The 21,783-nt window shown below is 38.8% G+C and overlaps 1 protein-coding gene across 1 annotated transcript in view; it reads left to right on the forward strand.

Annotated features, from left to right (window-relative positions):
* Positions 1–21,508, forward strand: part of MRPS27 (mitochondrial ribosomal protein S27) — a 45,141-nt gene extending 23,633 nt beyond the window's left edge. The window contains exons 5-11 of the mRNA XM_082782514.1: positions 8,894–9,008; positions 9,523–9,601; positions 10,871–10,986; positions 13,322–13,424; positions 15,556–15,698; positions 17,630–17,794; positions 21,101–21,508. Of these exons, the coding sequence (XP_082638640.1) occupies positions 8,894–9,008; positions 9,523–9,601; positions 10,871–10,986; positions 13,322–13,424; positions 15,556–15,698; positions 17,630–17,794; positions 21,101–21,340 (961 nt within the window). The 3' untranslated portion in view covers positions 21,341–21,508. The remainder of the gene's footprint in view (positions 1–8,893; positions 9,009–9,522; positions 9,602–10,870; positions 10,987–13,321; positions 13,425–15,555; positions 15,699–17,629; positions 17,795–21,100) is intronic.
* Positions 21,509–21,783: the final 275 nt, after the last annotated feature.

A 21,783-nucleotide genomic window follows, 5' to 3' on the forward strand; every position in this document is an offset into this window, starting at 1 on the left:
TTCAGTGGCTAAAAGGTGGAGGTCTTCCAAGGCATCTGAAGTCATGTATTTATTCTTTCAAACGAAAAATCTAACTAGCTTTGAAGCAATTTATTCAATAAAAATGACATAATCTTGGGTAGCCTTAGCTGAAGAAAGCCCATAGCATAATTACTATTTTGGTACACAGACATTTTTAGACTTGCTACCAATATGCATCTATCAAGAACTAGCTTTCTGCTGAGAAGTAACTTGCTGGCAATGTTCAGAGAGGGATCTCTCTCTCTTTCTCACTCTCTGCATAGTTAACTAGGTACAAAAATAATTTCAGCAATTATAAATTACAAGTAGGCTTTCACAAACATTTCATTTTGAAAAATGTGTCTATTTGATAACTTGCATACCAAGTTTCAGGGAGGCTGAAAGTTAGTTGAAGTAATGACAGGCATAGCTGGGCTAGTAAAATGGTAACAATCTGACCAGTACTTCACTTATGTATATGCCATTTCTGACAGCTATTGTGTTAACCAGTTTTCAGATAGATTAGTAAAGATTCCAGCAATTTTTTTTTTGAGTTTTAACACACAAAGTTTTAATGTGACACACTTAGAAATTGCTGAGGTTCAAAATTTTACTCCAAGTAAGAAATCTACTGTGTTTTACAGTTCTTAGTATCTGTGTTTTTCTATGCCAGGATACCAGGAAAAGATATAATTAATGCAAGTGTTGGCTTGATATTAGACTTCATTATAGTTGCATGGGGAGAAGGAAAAGCACTAGAGAGTATCTTACCAGAATCACTATAGCAACAGCTCACCCCATCATTCCCCATGTTTTCCTCAGCCTATGATACTCCCTATTCAATCTCTGGATTATTAATGGCATTTTTATTGAAAATGAGCTGTTTTAACTGTAAAAGCCTGGGAATAGTTTTGAGAGAAGTCCTAGAAGCTGTCTCCTTTATAGTCAGTAGCTGGGGAAAAGTTGAGCCTTTTGTTATTGTTCTTACTGTTAACAACAAGACTTCTCCAGTTTCTTATTAACTGCTGCTCCTCAAGTGAATTTCAGTGTTGTGATGGGAGTAGCATGGATACTTCATGAGACTGAGAAGAAAATCTGTTTTTCCTGCTTGTCTTTTCCAAAAGCACCAGGAGAGGTGGAAGGTAATGGATTACGAGACACTGTACTATATTAAGAGGAGAAAAATAAGAACACTATATTAAAGCATCTGCTTGTTCTGTGTTTTTTTTTTTGTTTTGTTTTGTTTTGTTTTGAGTTGTGTCTCTAAGAAACAAGAAGCAGAACAAATCTCATATGCTGTCCACTTCATCATTCTATCATGGTCATAAAAGGAATAAGGCAAAAATAGGGATTACTTGCTTCATAGTTCATGTTTGCAATAAAACTTCTGAATTTTCTGAATTTTGGTAAACTGACCTTGTTTTATTTCACAGAATCACAGAATCACAGAATTTCTAGGTTGGAAGAGACCTCAAGATCATCGAGTCCAACCTCTGACCTAACGCTAGCAGTCCCCACTAAACCATATCCCTAAGCTCTACATCTAAACGTCTTTTAAAGACTTCCAGGGATGGCGACTCCACCACTTCCCTGGGCAGCCTGTTCCAATGCCTCACAACCCTTTCGGTAAAGAAGTTCTTCCTAACATCCAATCTAAAACTCCCCTGGTGCAACTTAAGCCCATTCCCCCTCGTCCTGTCACCAGGCACGTGGGAGAACAGGCCAACCCCCACCTCGCTACAGCCTCCCTTGAGGTACCTCTGGAGAGCGATAAGGTCGCCCCTGAGCCTCCTCTTCTCCAGGCTGAACAAGCCCAGCTCCCTCAGCCGCTCCTCGTAGGACTTGTTCTCCAGGCCCCTCACCAGCTTCGTCGCCCTTCTCTGCACCCGCTCAAGCACCTCGATGTCCTTCTTGTAGCGAGGGGCCCAAAACTGAACACAGTACTCGAGGTGCGGCCTCACCAGAGCTGAGTACAGGGGGACGATCACCTCCCTAGCCCTGCTGGTCACACTTTCTGATACAAGCCAGGATGCTGTTGGCCTTCTTGGCCACCTGAGCACACTGCTGGCTCATATTCAGCCGAATCATATTCTATGATTCTATGATTCTAAGTTTTGAGGAGTTCAAAGCAAGCCTGTAGGATACTGACGCTGATAAAGTTATCTGAAGGAGTTTTCCTCTCTGCACTTTGCAAATGATTCTAGAGGGATTCAGGGTTGCCTAATGGCAGGAGATTGGAAGAGCTGCTCCGCTCCGGTTCTGCTAACATTCACTGCCAGTGGAGGGAAGGACAGATAAATAATTCAGGTAATTTTCAGAGCTGAGAAATAGCTTGAGACTTCGCTGCAGGCTCTGGATCTGTTACTGTTACCGTTTCTTTTGTGGTGATTCTTTTCTCTGTTTATGTACAAGTAAAGCATTTCTTTTGTGCTGGAGTAAACTCCTTCTCCAGTCATATATTATTATGAAATGTATAGCATATATTTAGGGCTTTATGACTGTTTGCTTTTTTCTTTTTAATGTATTTATGTTGTTCCCTGTAGTTTAATCACAAGAGTGCCATAAATCCATCAAGAGGAAGAAGATCATTTAGTGATGCAGTGCTGGAGGTTGATAACAATGGGCACAAATGCTTTTTCTAAGAGAAATTTAGCTTCCATTTGTTAATTAAGATTTGTCTGTCAAAAAAGCAGATAGGTCAGTAAAGGACAGAGTAGATCCTAGCCACCATATGGTTGATTGATGTGCATGGTAGTCATTGTTAAAAACAGACATTGCAAAGCTGAGCTTTTTGTATAGTAGGGTAGTTTTGAGCAGTGCAATAGGTGTGTTGACGCTACTGAGAGGTGAATTCTGTCCCTTCAGTCGTTAGGAGAGGGTGATGACCGACCAGAGCAATATCCCTAGACTTTCTAAAGTACAGTAGGTATTTCTACTAAAAGTATATGACTTTGTATATGGCAGTATGTAGCCGTTTGGGTGCTTTTACCAAGCAAAAGGGTTAAGAAACAAAGAAAACTGTAACATCGGGCTAGATAGAAATAAAAGATGAATGTGATATAACTGGAAAGCAAGACTAGATATGAAAAGCATTCTTTAAATCTTAATATTTGAATGTGCTTCTGCACTATAGTTTTTTCTTGTCTAAAATGTGATCATTTAGATCTGTTTTGAGGTTGCATTCATCAGTGATGTTAGAGCTCTGTGCAACTCCTGAACAAAAGATGCTACATAAGAACTATACATTCATATGGGGGTACAGCTAGCCTAATTTAGAAAAATTAATTTTAAAGCTGAAGCGATCAAGAGCTAATTTAGTTTAAAATCAAAGATTGGGGAAAGTCAATAGAAATTGTAACAAAAGAAGGGCTGAACATGGGCTTTCTTTAGGGAGTCTGCAAGCTGCTTTTCTTTTTGTGTAAGAGCATAATTCTGTCTCACAGGATTAGACTATCCCTCATTATAGTTGATTTATATATTTTTTAAACCTCTCCTGTTGCTGCTTTTGATAGAAGGTGTCTATACGCTTTCTATAAATATATAGATAGTGATTATCTAGATAAAAATACTTACGCTATGTATACTGTGTGAGTTTTTTATTTCACCACAAAAGGAGAGTGTTCCCTCTGTTTTTGCTTGAGTTGACAGTTAATATATGTGGTATTTCCTATAGGACTGATAGGATTATATATGATTTTTTTTAAAAGGGGACATACAAAGAAAGGTTTAGGCCCAGATTGAGGCAAAGAAGAAGTAGAAAAGTAGTTACGTTCATGTATAAGAGGAAATTTCAGTCAACAAGGATTTTTTCAGGGCTGTTGTCTTTGACACTGACACATGAGCAATGCCTCTGAGTCCATTTAAAATGCAGAGGATTTTTCCCAAGGCCTGTGGCTTGAAATGACAAACAAAGGGAGATTTCTGGGTGACGTTTCCTTAGCCTTCCAGTTTCCAAGCTAAGCCCGTCTGGAATCCATTTGATCATTATGCGCTGTAGCTAAAAAAATGTGCCTGGGAAGAAAAAAAAACGTGGCATTACCAAGGAGCTTCACAGCCCTGTATGACTTGTGTAAAATGTGGAGTGGCTTTGGATTCTTTCCACTGAGAGCGCTTCTTCTTGGCTCTCAGAGACATTTCGTAGGGCATTTATTTGTTCTAAGTCTCCTTACATTTCACTTCCAGAGATCTCAGAACCTGAAGTGAATGAGAAGACATCTGGCACTCTCCTGATTAAAGCAAACCAACATGCAAACTCCTATTTCTCTCTAGTTCTAAAAGAAGTAAGAGAGATCTGGAGTCTAGATGGATTAAATTAAATGCAGTGATTATCACATGGAAGGTTCCTTCCTTCCCTGGAGTAGAACCTGCAAGCATTATGTGAATCTTACAGGTTTTAACTCTGAGGTAGGCAGAGTAACACATCCAAAACATCTATATTAGAAATAATGAAAGAATGGAGAGTACTCGGTATCTTCCTGTTTCAATTTTTCCAGTTCCTTGTAATACGGCAGAAGACAGTAACACATTTGTAACACATAAAAGCATTATTGTATAAGAGATTTTATTTAGGGAAATGGTTTCATTAATGGAAATGAAAAATGAGCGAAGCAAAATACAAATGAAGTTTACCATGTCTTGGAGAGATCTGGAGACCTAAGAGATCATACAGTTGTGTGTACCATATGTGTAGATTATAACAAAATACTTTATTGTTAGGTCAGACAATGCTGGAGAAGGGAAAGGACCCTCAATATTTTTCATAGATGTGAAAAAAAGAAAAATAGTGTATTGCACAAGGATGGCCTCTGACAATACCAGGAGTTGAATACATACACTTAGGAAAGCTGTGGAGTACAAAAAGGGACTTTCAGATCAGCTTAGCAAAAAACTAGAACAGATCTGAGCTGGCTTTCCCTCCACACAGCAGAGCTGTTCCTGGTACTATACTTCTGCAGCAGCAGCTGCTGTGTAACCCAGCACATTTTTCTTCACAATTTTCTTCATTTGTGTCTATCCCCAAAATCAGTGAATGAACACTTCACCAAATCTAGGGAAGGGGGTGCAATGAGGCTCCGTAGTGCTTCTCTTTGCTCTCCCAGTGTGGCTGTATTATTTCCTTGAAAATGAAAAGTACGAGAAAGCAGCAGTAGAGTGCATCACCGCTTGATGGCACCAAACAAATTTGAAAGACCATTAAAATAAAGAAAAAAAGCTGGGAAGTAACTCAGCTTTTCTGCAGTGTGGGAGAGCAGCAATAGGTCATGCTTGCTGGTTCAGTAGAGCACTCTGTAAGGCACTCTCAGCATCTGATAAACTTTACCGTTGTTCAGTTTCTTTTACACAGCATGAGTACTTCAGCACTGCTGTAAATAATCATCAGTGGGGCCTTTTGCAGGGAATTAGTAAACTAGGAATGCATTCTTAGCCTGATACGCAGGTCAGTTTGTGGGCAAGTGTGTGCACTTGCTTGCCTAAAAATGTTCTGGTCGCCTTGTACTAAGGCTGTATGCTCATTGTATCTCTTCTACATTGTAATAGTAATCATTTTACAGATATGAAATGATGAAAATCAAGTTCCTGCATTGGACCCTTGAATCATTTTCCAAAATAAGGGTAATTCTAGTACCATTGCACCATGTGCTATTATATTCACAATGCCCTTGGTATTGCAGTTTCTGCTTGTATTATAAATATTCTTCTTCCCGTTCTCTATGGGGACAGAGGTTTTCTGGTCAGTGACAAGGAGGATCACCATATCGATTGTTGAGCTGTTAACATTAAAGTGTAGCAACAGTGAGCTCCCCTAATACTGTTACAGCTGTTTCTCCTTGTCTCTTCTCAATCCATTATAAGAATCTTGTTCTCAGGTTTTTATTAGTTCTCAGAAAAATGAGTTTCAGCAGCAGACATCTGCAAGATAACCTCCTGGTCTTTCTATTAAAAACACGGCAATTGCTAGAGGCTTCCTTTATTTAATTCAGTCTGAATCTTCTGCTTTCTGTAATTTTAGCTTCCTTCTGTCTTTTCATCTGTCTCTGAACATATTGCTTTGCTTAATTATATCCTGTTTTGTGTTTCATGGAGAAGGAGGAAGACATTAATGCTTGTCAAAATGACCAGCGATCTCCTCCTTTCCCTGATTCCGTTTCGAATAAAAATGTCTGCCACAACATTTGGTTAGTTTGCCTAGGTTAGCTGTAAGAACAGATACTCTATTGGCTTCTCTTCTCAGCCAGCAGAAGAGAGACAGAGCTCATCACAGCATTATATGGATCAGAAACAATTAAAGATGGAAGCGTTCCTGTTTCTTTATGACTTCCAATTCTCCTTCTACCACATCACGGATTAATGGAAGTGTGTAGTGCTGAGGGAGTGCATGTGTGCACATGTATTGGATTCTTATTGACATGGAGATAGAGCAATTTTGGCACTAGTTCCCTCTCTTCATTCCTATGCAACTGTTTTGTAATGAATTATTAGAATTAACTAGAAAACTCTCTGGCTGAGAAGCTGTTTGCTTTTGTTTGAGTAGTACCCAGTACATCGGAGATGTAGTCCAAGAATAAGGATCTTAATAGTAACATGCAGTAATTATGTGACAAGTAATGATAGTAATGATGGATCCTGTGATTGTGTGCATGCGTGCATATGAACAAGTGCCCACTCTCTTCCAGGCCTTAAAAGCTCATGTGAAGACTTCTTTAAAAAGTTAGTACGATACATGTCTGAATTCTGTGCATATCATTGCCAGAAACTCGTGGTGACCGAGGATCAGTTTCATGATGTCTCTTAGACCTCATCACATCCCTCTTAGACCTTTTACTGTACAAGTGCAATTTAAGTCGGGAACCTAGAAGCCTTTCCCATTATGGTAGGCTGTATCACTCCCAGGGTGCATGAGATGCTGAGTGCTCTCTCTCTGGTGTACTCAAGAGAATAAATAATGCATTTGCTTAAAGGTGAATACTCAAACCCATTACAATCTTTTTTTTTTTTTTTTTTTTTTTTTTTTAATGTTTTCTTCCCTCCTATGTAACGAATTTGTAGAAAGGATGCCAAAGATTATATCAAAGGAAAGGCCTAAGTCTTTGAGAGCATCAGTGTAACGTTTTTTTAAGATTGTTTTTTCCACTTCTGAAACAATATTAACCATTTAATGAAGCAACTTTAAAAGATCCTGGTGGCTTTGTTGCTGGGTACCGGTGTTGCACTCTGACCCATCTTAAATGGCTGGTGAAACAGTCTGTAGCAATTAGATGATTGTTTCATCAAAATATGATTAAATTCAAATGCCTGTAATTGATGCTTCCTGTAAGCGTTATTGAAACAGGACTTTAATGAAAGCAAATATATATTCTTGCTGTTCCCAGTATTTGAATTCCAGAGGGAAGAAAATGGAAAGCAATTAGAGCAAGAAAATGGATGTTCATAATTTAATATTCAAAGCATGCTTTTCTTTTTCCCTTAAATTCTAATTTAAGGGAGAGGTTTTATGTGCTGCTTAAAGAGTAGTGTATTTAGACTTCATGTAGTTGTATAGCTCTGCTTTTGGCACTGAAGTCTTCTGGACGCGGAAGACTCGAATGCTTTTCCAAGCTTGGCGATCTGTGTAGCCCTTAGCCATGGGATACAATATGCAGAGATTCACTGGGGGGGAAAAAGAGAGTTGGTGGCCACGTTAATCTGATAAATGTTCTGGAAAGCATGCTCACTCAGATGGAAGAGCCAACCCTGCCTCTAAATGGTGCTGCAGCTTGGCTTGAGGCTGCAAGCATCTGCACATGAGCCCAGCTCAGTCATCTACGTTTTCTACAGGAAGTGGCACTCAGCGCTGTGCTGGGTACTGAGCCTGCTTTTCATGCATACGATTTGAACTGAGAAAGGTTGCATGTATCTACTGGCGCTGGGGTGTGAAATTCAGCACAGGATCAAGGCCGCAGTTCCTACCATTGGATTCTTAATTGCTTTTTGAGTCTTTGCCAAAGATAAAGCTCCATATGCTTTTAGTCACTTCTTTTCCAAATACAAAGCGAAGTGTATATGGCTAAATAAGGACAAAACAAAAGAGGCTGAACTTCAAGTATTTTATTTTACAAATTGGTTAAGCAGTAGAGTAGGTTGCCTAGGAACACTGCTGAAGCCATGACATGAGGTGTCTCAGAGCTAATTAAAAAAATGTCCATGAGGAACAACGCTAGTGCAGCTGATGCAGGGGGCAGGGGAAGGGTCTCCAGCAGAGTTTCCCAGTGCGTGAGGCATACCTCACTGTTGAAGCATTTCTAAATACAAATGAAGCCTGCAGCAGTCTGAGGAGGCAGAGCCACAGTGAATTCTTAAGTGTTTCAAAAGAAGCATGAGTTAAAGTGTTGGGGAGATACCAGACTACACAGGCTGTGAAGGTTCAAACGCAGCAGTATTTTGATGTAATTCTGACACTTGCTGATGTTGTAAGTCATGGAGCAGTGTTGCTTGTTGAAGAGGCCAGCAACAATACAATGTTACATGATGAGGGCAAGGTTAAAGAGTACTACAGTGTTTATAGCAATCTCAGTTGCCTTTATAAATTATACCAAGCTATTATTGTATCATATTCATCAGGGGAAAAGCAGTAGGCTTTCTGGAAAGTGAGTTTAAAATATTTTGCATTTGTGAAAAGGTCATATTCTCTCATCCTACACGCTATTAAAGTATATCAGAGTTTTGTTTCTTTTACTGAAAGGGCTATCTAGTGCTCTTTGGAGAGCAATAATTGACTGACTGTAAAGTGAAATACAGATATATGTATGAGATCATGAAGGGCAGAGGTACTGAAACACAAAATGTTGCTCCTAGATTTTTTTTCCTGTGAGAACAGTGTGTTGTAACCGAGTCCTGGACTTTTATTTTCCTTTAGGTTTCGGCATAGTCCAAATTGCTGGTACTTGAGAGATTGGACCATCCACAGTTGGATCAGACAGTGCTTAAAATATGGTGCACAAGACAAAGCCTTATACACATTAAAAAACAAGGTAAGTTTCTACAAGGAAAAGCAATGACTATATTTGATCGGGTCTGTGAGGCAAGTGTGGCCTACCTGAAACCTATATTACAGCCAGGTATGGATATTGCAGTTTTTATGTTCAGATATTTCATTGTCAAAACAAAAATTGATGTTTGACCTGAATTTCAGCTACAACTGAAAAATTTAAGTTTTATGTCCCTTCTTCTCTCTTGAAGGTTTTTGTTTTTAAATAGTGCTGGCATCAAAGCCTGCTAAATACAGGAGGGACATAAAAATCCCAATAGGCAGTGCCTCTCCTGGTCCCAAAGACCCAGGTAAAATGTAAAACAAATCCAGTACATTGAAAGTTAATAGGCCAACATCACAGGAGCAGAGTTAATAAACTTCTTAAATTGCCTGACTAACTGTCATATTGCACCGGTGTGAAATGCCATGGTACTGATCTTTCTCATACCTGCAGAACTATGCTTTGGAAGATCTGAACAGCAAATTTTCACATTCATTTTTTGTTCTCTCTTCAGGTTCAGTATGGAATTTTCCCAGATAATTTTACATTCAATATTTTGTTGGATTGTTTTTTAAACCAGAAGAAATATGAAGGTAAGAAAATATATAGCTACTCTGCCTCCCCATATGTGTGCTATTAAATCCACAGAGCCTTTCTTTGAATTAAAAACTTCTAGCCATATTTTCTCTGGTCACCTTGAAACCACACTTTCTTTCCTTATGTAAACTACTTTTCTACATATTTATATATCCCTCTTGTTGTGATCTTATTCATTGTATAATTTTGAAATACGCAATTCAGAGTATTTCTACCATGATTAATCCCATTCCAAATGTAAGCTATCTTCTCCAACTTTCAGATTTCCAATTTACATGTTAACATTATGTTTGAAGTTACTAGTGAGAATTTGGTATGTTGTATAGCTTCTTGAATGGTTTACATCTAATCTGAGCTGTTTGTCTAGACTTCTATCTGTCACTGAAGAGAGACAGCTGTGTTGAATGGCCATGTTGAGGTGCCTTTCACTGTTGACTGTTAAAGTGCTGAGAAGAATAATCCTCTCATGTTTGATGACAAATATTTAAGGTTTTCATTTCACTGCAGGTTTTCTGGTACTGTAGACTTGCAGTGAGCTTTTCTTTGCATAAACCTGCAAAACAAATGACAGAGAAAATAGAGTTGTAGAAGGACTTGTCTGTAGCTTTTGTCATGAAAGTATTGCTAAATGGCAAGTTAATACTTATTTTATTTTGAGAGGCCCCCATCTGTGAATTCCTCATTATTACATCCATACTTCTTTTCTCTGACAGGCTCAAGGCCTTCTATTTAACAAACTGGCCTTCCTGACAGGGAGTGTCACTGCAACTCTCTGTGGAGCTTCTCGAGAACACTGTTTGCTGAATACAGTGAATGCTATGGGTGATCTGTGACAACATTTCTTCTCCATTGTACTATACTGTCACCTTGAGGGCAGTTAGTTTTAGCCAGCTTTCTCTTGCTTGTAATCAAAACACAAGAACAAATTTTAAATTTTTTTTTTTTTTTTAAATGTTAATGATTGAAGGGCTGAGCAAAGAAGAGGCTATTGAAGTCGGAAAGCATTGAGCTAAGATGAGTTTAAAAAGCTTCTTTGTTGTTGTCTCATATAATTCAATCAACTCTTCCTTCTTCTCATAGCATGTTAGTATAACCCAAATGGGTAAGACTAATTTTCTACTGCTAGTCATAAGAAATCTTTAACTTTCTCCGTAGCTACTTCAAAATGTACTGCAACAGTAAAGCATCATTGAGCACCAGCGGATGCAAAAGAAAGGACATGTGAAAATTTCCACTGACTAATTATGTATCTATTTCCACCGTAGATGCTCTGTCAGTAGTAACAGAGATCATGCTGCAAGAAAGTTTTGATGAATTCTCAACACAGCTTCTTTCTCTTTATGTTTTATACCAGTACCTGGCAACCAAGTCTGAACATACGGTAAGCTGATCATACTCAAAAATGATACTTAGAGCTTCTCTTTCCAAGTATTGTGTTGCAGTCAGCTGGGCATTCGGTTGTGAATGTATTTATTTACCCTAAGTTTACCTAAAAATTGAAGTGCTCCAAGTTTTTTCATTGTTTTGAAAACTACAGAAGAAAGGAGAGAAAAAAAAAAAAAAGCAACAGAAGATGAAAGCCAGCAAATAACTTGTCATCATTTTTAGTAGCTCCTTTCTCTGAAAGGGAGAGTGTGTCAGGATTTTCAGTTGTGGCGTATGTCCACTTCAATGGTATTGCTTGCCATTATAACTTGGTAAAGTTGATGCTTCAGAAGTACAAAAGATTTTCACTAGAAATTTCACTACCCCATTTGGCTTTGTTTCTGCTAATTTTTTGAAATATTTAAAAATAAAATCGCTCCTGTCTTCAGACTGGGTTAGGCTTTCCTATTCATATCTGTCTTGTTTAAGGCCAACATGACAATTCAGGTTCTTGGAAATGGCACTATTCTACCTTCTCATCCACAAAAAGTACTAGAAACCTCCATTTGTCTTAAATAAAACATATTCTAAAACGTTAAGGCCAGTGCCTTAAGATTTTAATCAATTGACTTGTAATTTCAGTTTTCACTATAGAAACCGTGCATTTGATCTTCTCTCCTCCATTTCTCAAGTATACTTCATCACTTATATATGAAAAGCAGAGGGACTAAAATCTGTTTTTTCCCATTGTGTTTGTCTATGTTTGTGTCCTTACTGCAAAGACAGGCACTTGCCGATATGTGTAATATGTTATGAAAGCAGAATATGAAAGCAAGGGTGGTATGGACATACAACACATTTAAAAGACAAGCCTATTTATACAGCTGTGATGTATTTAATATGCATTTTGAAATAACCCCATTCAAGGTCTGCAATAAGCCATATTTTTATATGTATGCACTAAACAGAGTACCATTCAACACCTTGTAATGCTCAGTACCATTTTCCTGTGGCTAATTTAGGAATGGCTGTAGACAGAAAATCCCTGTTCCTTCTTTCCAAGATGCAAGACAAGTCAGCCAGTGTCCTGTTGCAGACAGGGCCTTGACCACCATAGCTTAGGGTCCAGCAGCCTGCCAAAATGTTTTTTAACTTTGAGGACTGAATCATGGACTATCTGACTGTACTAGTCCCTAGCACAGGTGATAGAGAACTTCCATATTTCTGCTGCTGTAAGCACTGCTGAGCCAGACCGACTGGTCTTGGCTCTCCCCAGAAAGTATCCTCCTTGACTGTTGCAAACAATCAGTGTGATTGCCATCTTCCAATGCAAAGGCATTAATGTTAAGCGCTTGCAGCTTCTCCAGCTCGTGAAGCCAAATGGGACAGTTCCCAAAAGAAAGTAGACCTTCAAAGCCCCGTTTTTCCAGTTTCATCTGATTTTCTCGTAACATTCACCAGGAATGCTGAATTCAACAAGAAACAGACCTATCCCTTTGCATGCCTTTCCTGGGTCAGGCAAATAGCTTGTGTGCTTGTTAGGTGATGGTGTTTTATGTTGGATGATTATATGCAAATTCACATAGCACCTGAAGGGAGACACAGAAATTACCACACCTTGAAAAGATGACTCCTTCCATTAAACCAGGGAACTTCTTTTCAAAAAGTTTCTGCCTTTCACTAGCGGTATTTGTTCCAGGTTTTAAGGTAATAACAAGGTGCTTAAAGTACCCTGCAACAAAATCTGTGTATTAGAGAAGCAGACTTCCTCCAGTCTACTGTCTTTTATGTCTTCCCCAGTTTCTTCACAAGGGGAGTTGTTCAGCTTCTTTCATTTGCTGAGAAAAGATGTGTATCCTTGAAGTCTCTACTTCTCTGGCCTTGTATTGTACTATCCCACAGCAAAGTAAAATTTACACCACTCTTGTGGTTTTAATGTCCTTCCTTACTGGGTCCCCTTCTCTAGCTTTCACTGGTGGTCAGATCTATCACTGGGACTTGAAGCAGCCCGTAGCAGCGTATTCTCTCTGCATTTTTTATTCTAGTGTAGGATAGGGGAGAATGCATCTTACCACCTGCTTAAAAGAAAGGACTGCTCCAGTACGGACGCCACATAGTTTTGTTTTCTGACATTTTACTGTCTTCTGCAAAAAGGTGTTCTTTATTATAAATATACTGTTCTTCAGGTTGTGTGTACTGTAACTCTGAACAATGGACATGTTTAATGATTCTGTACTTTGCTAGTAAGATGTGATGAAGGCCACGTGCTGCCTTTGGTTACTGCAGTATTTTTGTTTGTGTTTGTCAAGGAACATGTACTTAGTTTACATCTTAGTTTAAATTATTTGCAGTGGGAAGAGGAGAGAAATCTCGGTGCATCACTGCTGCTTACAGGACTAAAGCAAATAAACACTGTGGGATTTAGCTCCCAGCTGTATGGTTACGCATTTCTTGGTAAGTTTTACTCATGGTTGTTATTTTCCCTCTTATTGCTGCTGGATGAAATAAATTTGTGCCCTTGCTTTATTAAAATGTAATCAATGAAAAGAGTAAACAAACGGAGAAAGAGTGGAAGAAACACTTTCAGAGTTAAGACTGAATGAAGGAAAACATTCTTAGAGAGCAGTAGGGTTTGTTTGTGTGTGGACCAACACATTTTCCTGATAAAATCCCTCAAGACAGAGTTTTGTAGAACGAATCTATGGTAATAGACAATGTGTTCTTTTTCTAGTTAGAGTTTATTAACTTCTTAAGATAATCTTTACATACCAAGAATTACAGAGACTGCACGCTGAAAAACACTATGTGTAGAACATTTACCTCTCACTGTAACATTAATATTTCTGTTGTGAATAGCAGATAGCAGCACCTTTATCTTATATCTTTTAAGAAGCCTTCATCAATAATGATATGCTGTATTATTTAAAGAGCGGTTAGATCAGAGTACATCCAGAACAGGAGGGAAGGGGGTTAGGAGGTGGGGAAGAAGGGATAAGCAATTCTTGAATTTCCTGCAACCTTTATGGGAATATAGTCTAGAAGGTTTTGTCTTTCTCTGTAAAATGATTATTTAATTTAGAGTAATCATTTAATTTAAAAATTTTCATTATGTTTTCAATTGTTCCAATACAGCATTATCTTTTATTCTAGAATTTATTCAGGATAATAAGAGGACACATTCTTAAAATGTGACTTCAGAATACAATGGATAGTGACAGAGTTAGGATGCTGATTCTGATTTATCATGACTGTAAAATGAAAACCTCGTTTTCATTGACAAAAGAGGATAAACATTAAAATCAATTGGAAACCTGAATTTCAGTGGAGCTATTTGTTATCAAGCGGAGATACTGATACAGATAGGGAATTCGCTGTACAATTGGCATTCAGTTTGGTATAGGTTTTGTGTCATAAAGATGGGTTGAGTAGAGGCTGTATTTCACAAATGTACTCACTGTTTGTGAGCAGTAGTACTTGTTCCATGACATTGACATTGAGTAGATCAAAAGCTATTTGCTGTTATGTCACATATTCCACAGTCTTGCCAGCACTAATGGAACCGACCTCTGAAAGAGTGAAAGATGTCTTCAGGCACAGAGTGGCCTAACGCACCTTAGCTATTTTAATTTGTCCATAGTCCATAAGCTTTGTGCAGTTGCTACATTGCTTTTCCTAAAGTGTTCTTTTCCCTGTGGTGAAGAGTAAGGTGTGTTTTCACAGTTTGCATTCTTAGAGCCAGAGTTTAAATTAAAGTGAGACTTGGATGGATAACTCTTAAAAGCTACACTGAAGTGTGTTTTTTTTAATGTTGGCAATGACAAAATCAAGAGCTTAGAGTGACAGTCATAGCACATTAATACTCACCAACTAAAACGTCATGTACGTTTTCCCCATTATGTAGAACAGAAGTTTTGTAGTCTTTACTGTCACCCTCAGAAGAAAAGCTAGGTTGTCAGTGGTGCTATGCATCATAGGTCCTGCTAGAGTCATGAAGACCTTGGTGCACAGGGTGCTCCAAATTGAGAACCAGAATTCCATTTTTGCAGGTCTCCCATCTTTTCTTTAAGGAAGTTCCAACTAGAAATAAGAATAATGAGCTGTACAGTTAAGTAGAGCATATGCTTTAAGTCTCATATGATCTGGCCTTGGTACATGTGTGAGCAGACCCTAAACACCATGGGTGTGAGTCCTGCCTCTCACATTTAGCACACAGATACTGCACAGTGAGTCCATGAACACTAAACAATTACTTGTCTGAGATCTTCAGAGATGCTGACACTGTGCTGGACAACCAGGAAGCCTGGCCATTTTTCCACTTTTCTCTATGGGCAAAATGTACAGATGAGGGGGAGAAAATGGGGAGGAACAATAAACAAACAGGGACAAACGGGTAAGAGTCCTGAAGCTGGCAAAAAGAAGGCTCTTTAACAAAACAAGAAAACAATTCTGTCACAGCAGCTTTGTGTCTTTATTTACCACAGAAGCCTGGAAACTTGCTTTCACTTAGAGAACAGAACCAATCCTTATAGATTACTTTAGAACTCGAGTGTTCAATTACTAAACTTTAAGTATTGTTTTATCACAGGGAAAGTGGAGATGAATAAAGGTTTAAGAGCTGTTTACAACCTAATGCCGCTGATGTGGACACCTGGATACTTGAATAGAGCCTTGCAAGTGATGGAGAATGTGGCTTCATTGCCAGGAGACATCAAAATCTGCAAAGAAGCAGTAAGTCTGAAGACTATAACCTGTGTAACACAAGCAATTCCACACTAGCCAAACTTCAGTAAAACCTATAAATTACTTGTCTTGCTAATGGGAAGATAGGAGACTTTTACAACCCTAGTAATGTTTCAGAGGTCTCTGGAAGACAGGAGGGGAAGTAACATTTAGAGCAGAAGCATGGCTTCAGTTAACAAGCCAGCAAAGATGTCTATTGGCATGTCCTTGGGAGCGAGTGTCTACTGTTGCCACAAGCCATTTATGTTTTATGCCGCATGCCCCCCCCAGGTACTTTCCCAGCTCTCTCAGAGGCATACCTGAAGATGAAATGTCACATCTTGTACCTCTCCTGGCTAATTCCATGTGTCCGTTCATGTGGAATCATGTCCTGAGTGATACTGGTCCAGAAATAGGGCAGGGTGATTTCTAGAAGGGTTGTAGTGCCTGTGATAGGAAGGATAAATGGATTTGGTCTGTTTGTGAGGTCAGCTCTTATGAATGGACTTTATTATAAGGAGTGCTATGGGGGCTTCACGCTGCTCCTGGAACCAGCCAGCTTGGGTGGAATAATTCAGGAAACTACATGGTGTGGTGCATAAAAACAGCACTGAGGGGCTTTCTGGTGTTTTTTCTTGATGTACAAAGGCCAGGTCACTGCTGAGCAAGTGAACAAGCTTGCTTGTGAACAAGCAAGTTTTGGTGTGTGGAATTGTCTGAGAAACTCTCCAGATAAGAGTTCATGTATCTTCAAGCACACAGTAGTGATTTCATTGATTATTTAATCCTGTTTCAGTATTGGTAGTTTAAGGATTACATTTCAGTGCCAAGAATGTTATTTTGAGTAAAGGTAATTTTTATTTCTTTAGCATTATATATACTTAACACTAAGAAAATGAAACCAGTAGGTATCAAGAGCCCTGTTGCTTGTGGAAAATGTCATGGATTCAAAGGTTACACTGTTACTTCATTCAACTGATAAACATTAAGGATAAGGGTTCAGAGAAGGGTAACAGCTCTTTACATGTGTAAAGGCTGAATTTTAAAATGCAGGCAGCCTGAATCCAGTAATTTCAGTTGTAGCAATCTTCATAGTACTAAAACAGCAGCAGCATCCATATAGCAATTCCATCTTTCATTGTATCATATCATCATTGTTTAATTATACATAAAGAAATAGTTTACCAAGTCCCTTAGTGATGCTAATGCATTCTTTTGCTACAACTGCAGTTAGGAGAAGGTGGTTGTCTTGGTACCTCTCAAGAGAAAAACATGCAGAGAACAAGGGTATCACAGAGGTTAAAAATAAACATTTACCAACATATCATTATTATATGTATACCAACATACGTATTACTATATGCCCACATTTCCATTTTTCCTGTTAAATTACCCAGCTAATAACAGGAATGAATGTTCTTGTTGTTGAACAGGTAATTTTCTTTATTTTCACCAAAGGGGAATCAAGATGATCTATTAAAGATTATATGCTTTGAACGTTTGATGGTAACGTCTTATTTAGATGTATCTGTGATTGTATATCACGCTAGTGCTATTATCACAGTGGCTACCATTTAGCATTAATATTTATGACTAGATATAAGGCTAAGAGCAGATGATAGTCTAATGCCTGAGATATCCACAAACATCTGGATGTATACATCACCAGAGGCAGGGAGTTTTACTGTTGATGGAGGCTGACAGAGTTCTTCTGTTGCAGGGACTTTAAAATGGCCAGCCTCAAAAGTCCAAAATACAATATATAGTTCTTCCAAGAATTAGTCAATTTGCTTTTAGAATTTGGTTTTCTCTTTATCATACAGAGCAGTCATCTTGAACTACGGAGTAACTCAAAAAGCTGTTTGTAGATGCAACAGCAGTATTACTCAGATTGTATTTCCAAACTGTTTATGCTAACAGTGACAAATGTGATTGTTCAGGTTGATGTTCTGGAGACCATTTTGCAGTCTGTCCTTGAACCAAAACCTGGTCCAGAATCATCTAAAGAAACCAAGGAATCAGAGCAAAAGTCACAACGTGCAGAAACAGAAGAAACAGAAGAAACAGAGCAGTCTAAAGTACCAGAATACTACAGCCGATTCAAGGTAGGCGATTTTCATTTATGTAAATATTCTAAGTTGTAATAGATCTCCATAGTAAATACTAGAAAATAAATACGCTTATTATAGCTAGTAGACTAGCACCCGTTCAGTGCATCAGGAGTCTACCTGGCATTTCTGAAACTGTTGTCACCTTATATTTTCACTTACTCAAACAGGAAGCAACCTTCAAAAAAATAAGTGCTCAAGGCCACTTGTCTTTTGAATGTCTGCTGGGATTTTGTCTTCACTTTTCATACATCAGAATGATAAATCCAAATGCTGTTTGCAAAAGTGGCCTTTCATTAGAGAGCCATTATCTGACCTTGTATGGGTTCTTGCTCATTAAAGTAAATTGTACTGGGGTTGAGACAATACTGAATTTATTGTCCATGTGTATATGTTAGGATTAGTAGGAAAGTTGCATCCTATACTTCCAGTCTGTGGAATTAAGTAAGGCTTCCCTTTTATCTCAAGTTTGTCACACTGATGCTAACAGTATAAAACACGAAACAGTTGTTCCTTAGGGCATAGCTATATGGTGATTGAATTTTATCTCATAATCTCATAATCATTTATCTCATAGCTAAGTAACAAGCCCATTTTATGTGATCATTTCTGATTTGTACTGTGGTAAAATTCAAATACCCCTGGTTAGAGCTAATTTGGCCTGTAGTTCCAGGCTGTCATGGCCTTGAACAGTCCTGGATTAGGAGACATTTCCTCTCAGAAAGAGCAGTCAGGCATTGGAACAGGTTGCCCAGGGAAGTGGTGGCATCACCGTCCATGGCGGTGTTCAAGGAAGGGTTGGACGTGGTGCTTAGGGACATGGTTTAGTGGGTGACATTGGTAGTAGGGTGATGGTTGGACCAGGTGATCTTGGAGGTCTTTTCCAACCATAATGATCCTGTGATTTGGTCCAGGCGTACAATTCCTGTTTCAAACTGTAGCTTGTTCAGCTTTTGTGTGTGTTCCTGGACTTTATGTCTAATGCAGACCTTCAGAACAGCCATTTGTACATGAAAAAGCTGTGGCAGCATGACTAACAACTGTGATGTGTGAGAGGCAGTATGTTCTTTACTTCCAAGAAGCAGGACTTGAGGGCATTTGGCTCTTTCCAGAAAAGGAAAAAAAAAAAAAAAGCCTTTAGAGCTGTAATTTAGACTGTGTGTCTGACACTGTCACTCATATTGTAATTACCTGTTTTTAGATCCCATGAACTGAGGCCTACAACTTAGTACAGTGTTCCTGGGGTAATTCTTTCCATCAATATAAATGACTGGTGAGCAAGCATTTCATCACATAAATGCTGGGGAACACTGTCTTGGAAAGCAGCGTACCTCCTCTGAATGCAGAGCCCTGGAGACTGCATATAAAAATTACTGACTTTGCCATTTAAGAATATGCCCTTCTGGTACCAGCAGGACAGAGAGACTGCTGCTTTCCTAAATTAGCTTCAGTAACATATTACAGCAGAGCAGGGAAGATTCCAGAGTTCAGTGGGTTCAGTCCAGTAGTGGGTTAGGAGAGAGGTCTCTCTAGTTTCCAGTTCATTTTTCTCTTAGTTCAGTTTTATACTGCTTAGGTTTAGTGCATGAACCCCCTTTTCAATAGTGGGTAGCAGGGAGATTCTTAATGGTCTAAAATTGTTATCTTTAAACAGAACGTCTAAGCTCTAATCATGGGAGAAATTGCCAGGAATTACATTCCTTTCTCAAATCCAAACTGTACACTCTTCATGTTTGTCCCTGATGTACTGTAAACTTGCTGATATCTCAACAAAACAGAGGTGAATACGCAAAAATATTACTAAGTTTGGCTTTACTCCAGTAGCTTCAAAGGCATTTTGTTTCCTTTTAATTTTTATCATAAAATCAAAAAGGCAGTGGAGTCAAATGCCCAAGCCCCTCAGACATGTATGCCTACCACTTGAAGAGACTTGTATCTGCTGTCTGACCCGTTCAGACCTTCCACTGCCTGGCAAAACAGCAAAGCCTTTATAGTTGGTATTGGCTCGGGTGGGAAGAAATGGAGAGGCATCGGAAGGGGCACTCCAGTTTTGTTCTTGAGAACAAGGTGTAACCTCAAGGCAAGAGCTGAGGGGCAGTGCCTTTGCAGCTTACTGCCGTGGGAGTTGGAGTAAGAGGAATACTGCAGATCAACTACACAGCATGGAAGCTTCCCATGGTAACTGGGAGAGGAAGACCAGATGTCTTCATGGACCCAGAATTGCCATTGTGTTTGGTGGTGAATTATCCCCATATCTTTTTTCAGTCATCTTTCAATGCAGGTTAATAAGCTTTATTCAAAGGACATGTGAAAGAAGCATGGATGTACCTTTCTTTGGGATACCTACTTGCTTTAAACATTTCCACAAGTGCTTGGTTAAGTAAAACATTTTATTTAAAAGAACAATTGGAAAAGTGTTTACTATCTAATGAATGAGCAAAAGGGTAAAGAATCTGCCAGTGCCATGTCATCTTCCTCCCTCAGGAAACTCTTCTCTAGCTGACTGTGTATCTGCACTTTAAAGGCAATTAATTAGCTTGTTAGTGAGCCATCAGGCTAAAGATTCCAGAAAGCCAGAAATAGTATCACTGGATGATTCATCATCTTAAGTGAATTAATATCTTTATGCTGCATGAAATCTAGGTAAGTAAAGCTCTAAAAGGAAATATTGCAGAGTTTCGTACTGAAACTATGTTCTTAGTTACAGTGTAGAATATTCCTGGGTAAATATTACCTGGTTTAGATCTACTGTACAATCTGTGTAAACAAAGTAAAGCCTCAGATCACAGTAACTGTTGGGAAGAAATCATGGGAGCTACTTAGTGTGCTCTAGAGTAAGAGAGCGTTTAAAGTGATTTGCATCTGTTGAGAGGGATGTTAATGCAGGCAGTGTGGAGCAAATCAGTCAATGAATTTTGAGATAAGACCCAAAAAAGTAAGGTGTTTAGATTATATTTTCATAATCGACTGGTCAGTTGATCTTTGTTTCTACCAGGTAACTGAACTTGGAAAAGTAAAGAGAATTTCACTGCTTAATAAAAACAAAACTTTATTGTTTCAGTTCTATTGCTCAGCAAAAGATTATTTTAGAGGTTAGTATTTCAAGGAGGGGAAAGAATTGGTACCTGCTGCCACCGTCAAAACTTTTAGGTAGGATGAAATAGCTGGCCTGGATAGCACAGCTAATCATTAGATTCAAACAGCTATGTATTGGTTGTTATAGAGAAGTATTTTATCACTGACTATTTTGTGACTGACTCTCTCTCTCCTTCTTCTTCCCCACCAAATCCCTTTTTGTGACAGGAGCTGTACTCTAAGCTGCATTCACTTGGCAAGGTTGAATCTGAAAGCCTGTTAACCCTGACCACCCAACTCGTTAAGGAAAAGCTGCCAGCATGTGAAGTGGAAGATATTGCAAAACATGAGCAGAAGCTAAAGGAGTGGGAGCAAGAAAAAGCACTTCTCATTGAGAGAGAAAGAGAGATGAGAGAGAAGGCTAAGCAGGAACTGGAAGCTAGGAAGCTAGCTCAAGCATCTGCTTAGTACTGGAACTCAAAGACTACCATAATGGTATGCATTCCTCTGTATGTGAACTGAAATGTTCACCATTATTATTTCACTTCAATCCTGCTGCAAGCATGACTACTTACTATATGGAAATAAAGTAATTTCCATGTTGCCTGTTTCCTGAAGTAAAGTACGTGTGGATAGAAATCATCACCCTGTTTATGATATATTTTTGTCCTTTTCATCAGACAGATGGGGTAGGATGCAGACAGCACAAAGAAACAAAGGAATAAGAAGTGGCTTGCCTGTGATGAAAGGTGTAGAGGATAGAAGAAACAAAGGAAGAAGGAGGGATTTCAAACACAAGTTGTTTCAGCAGGGGTTTCTCACAGGAAAGAATGCCTTGGCTACTCTGAAATTCAGCCCCTAAGAGGATTAATGTATATTGATTGCTTTTTTTTCCAGCCCACTTGGAAGAT

Source organism: Aythya marila (genome assembly GCF_965140915.1).
Source record: "Aythya marila genome assembly, chromosome: Z".
NCBI classification, from domain to species: Eukaryota; Metazoa; Chordata; class Aves; order Anseriformes; family Anatidae; genus Aythya; species Aythya marila.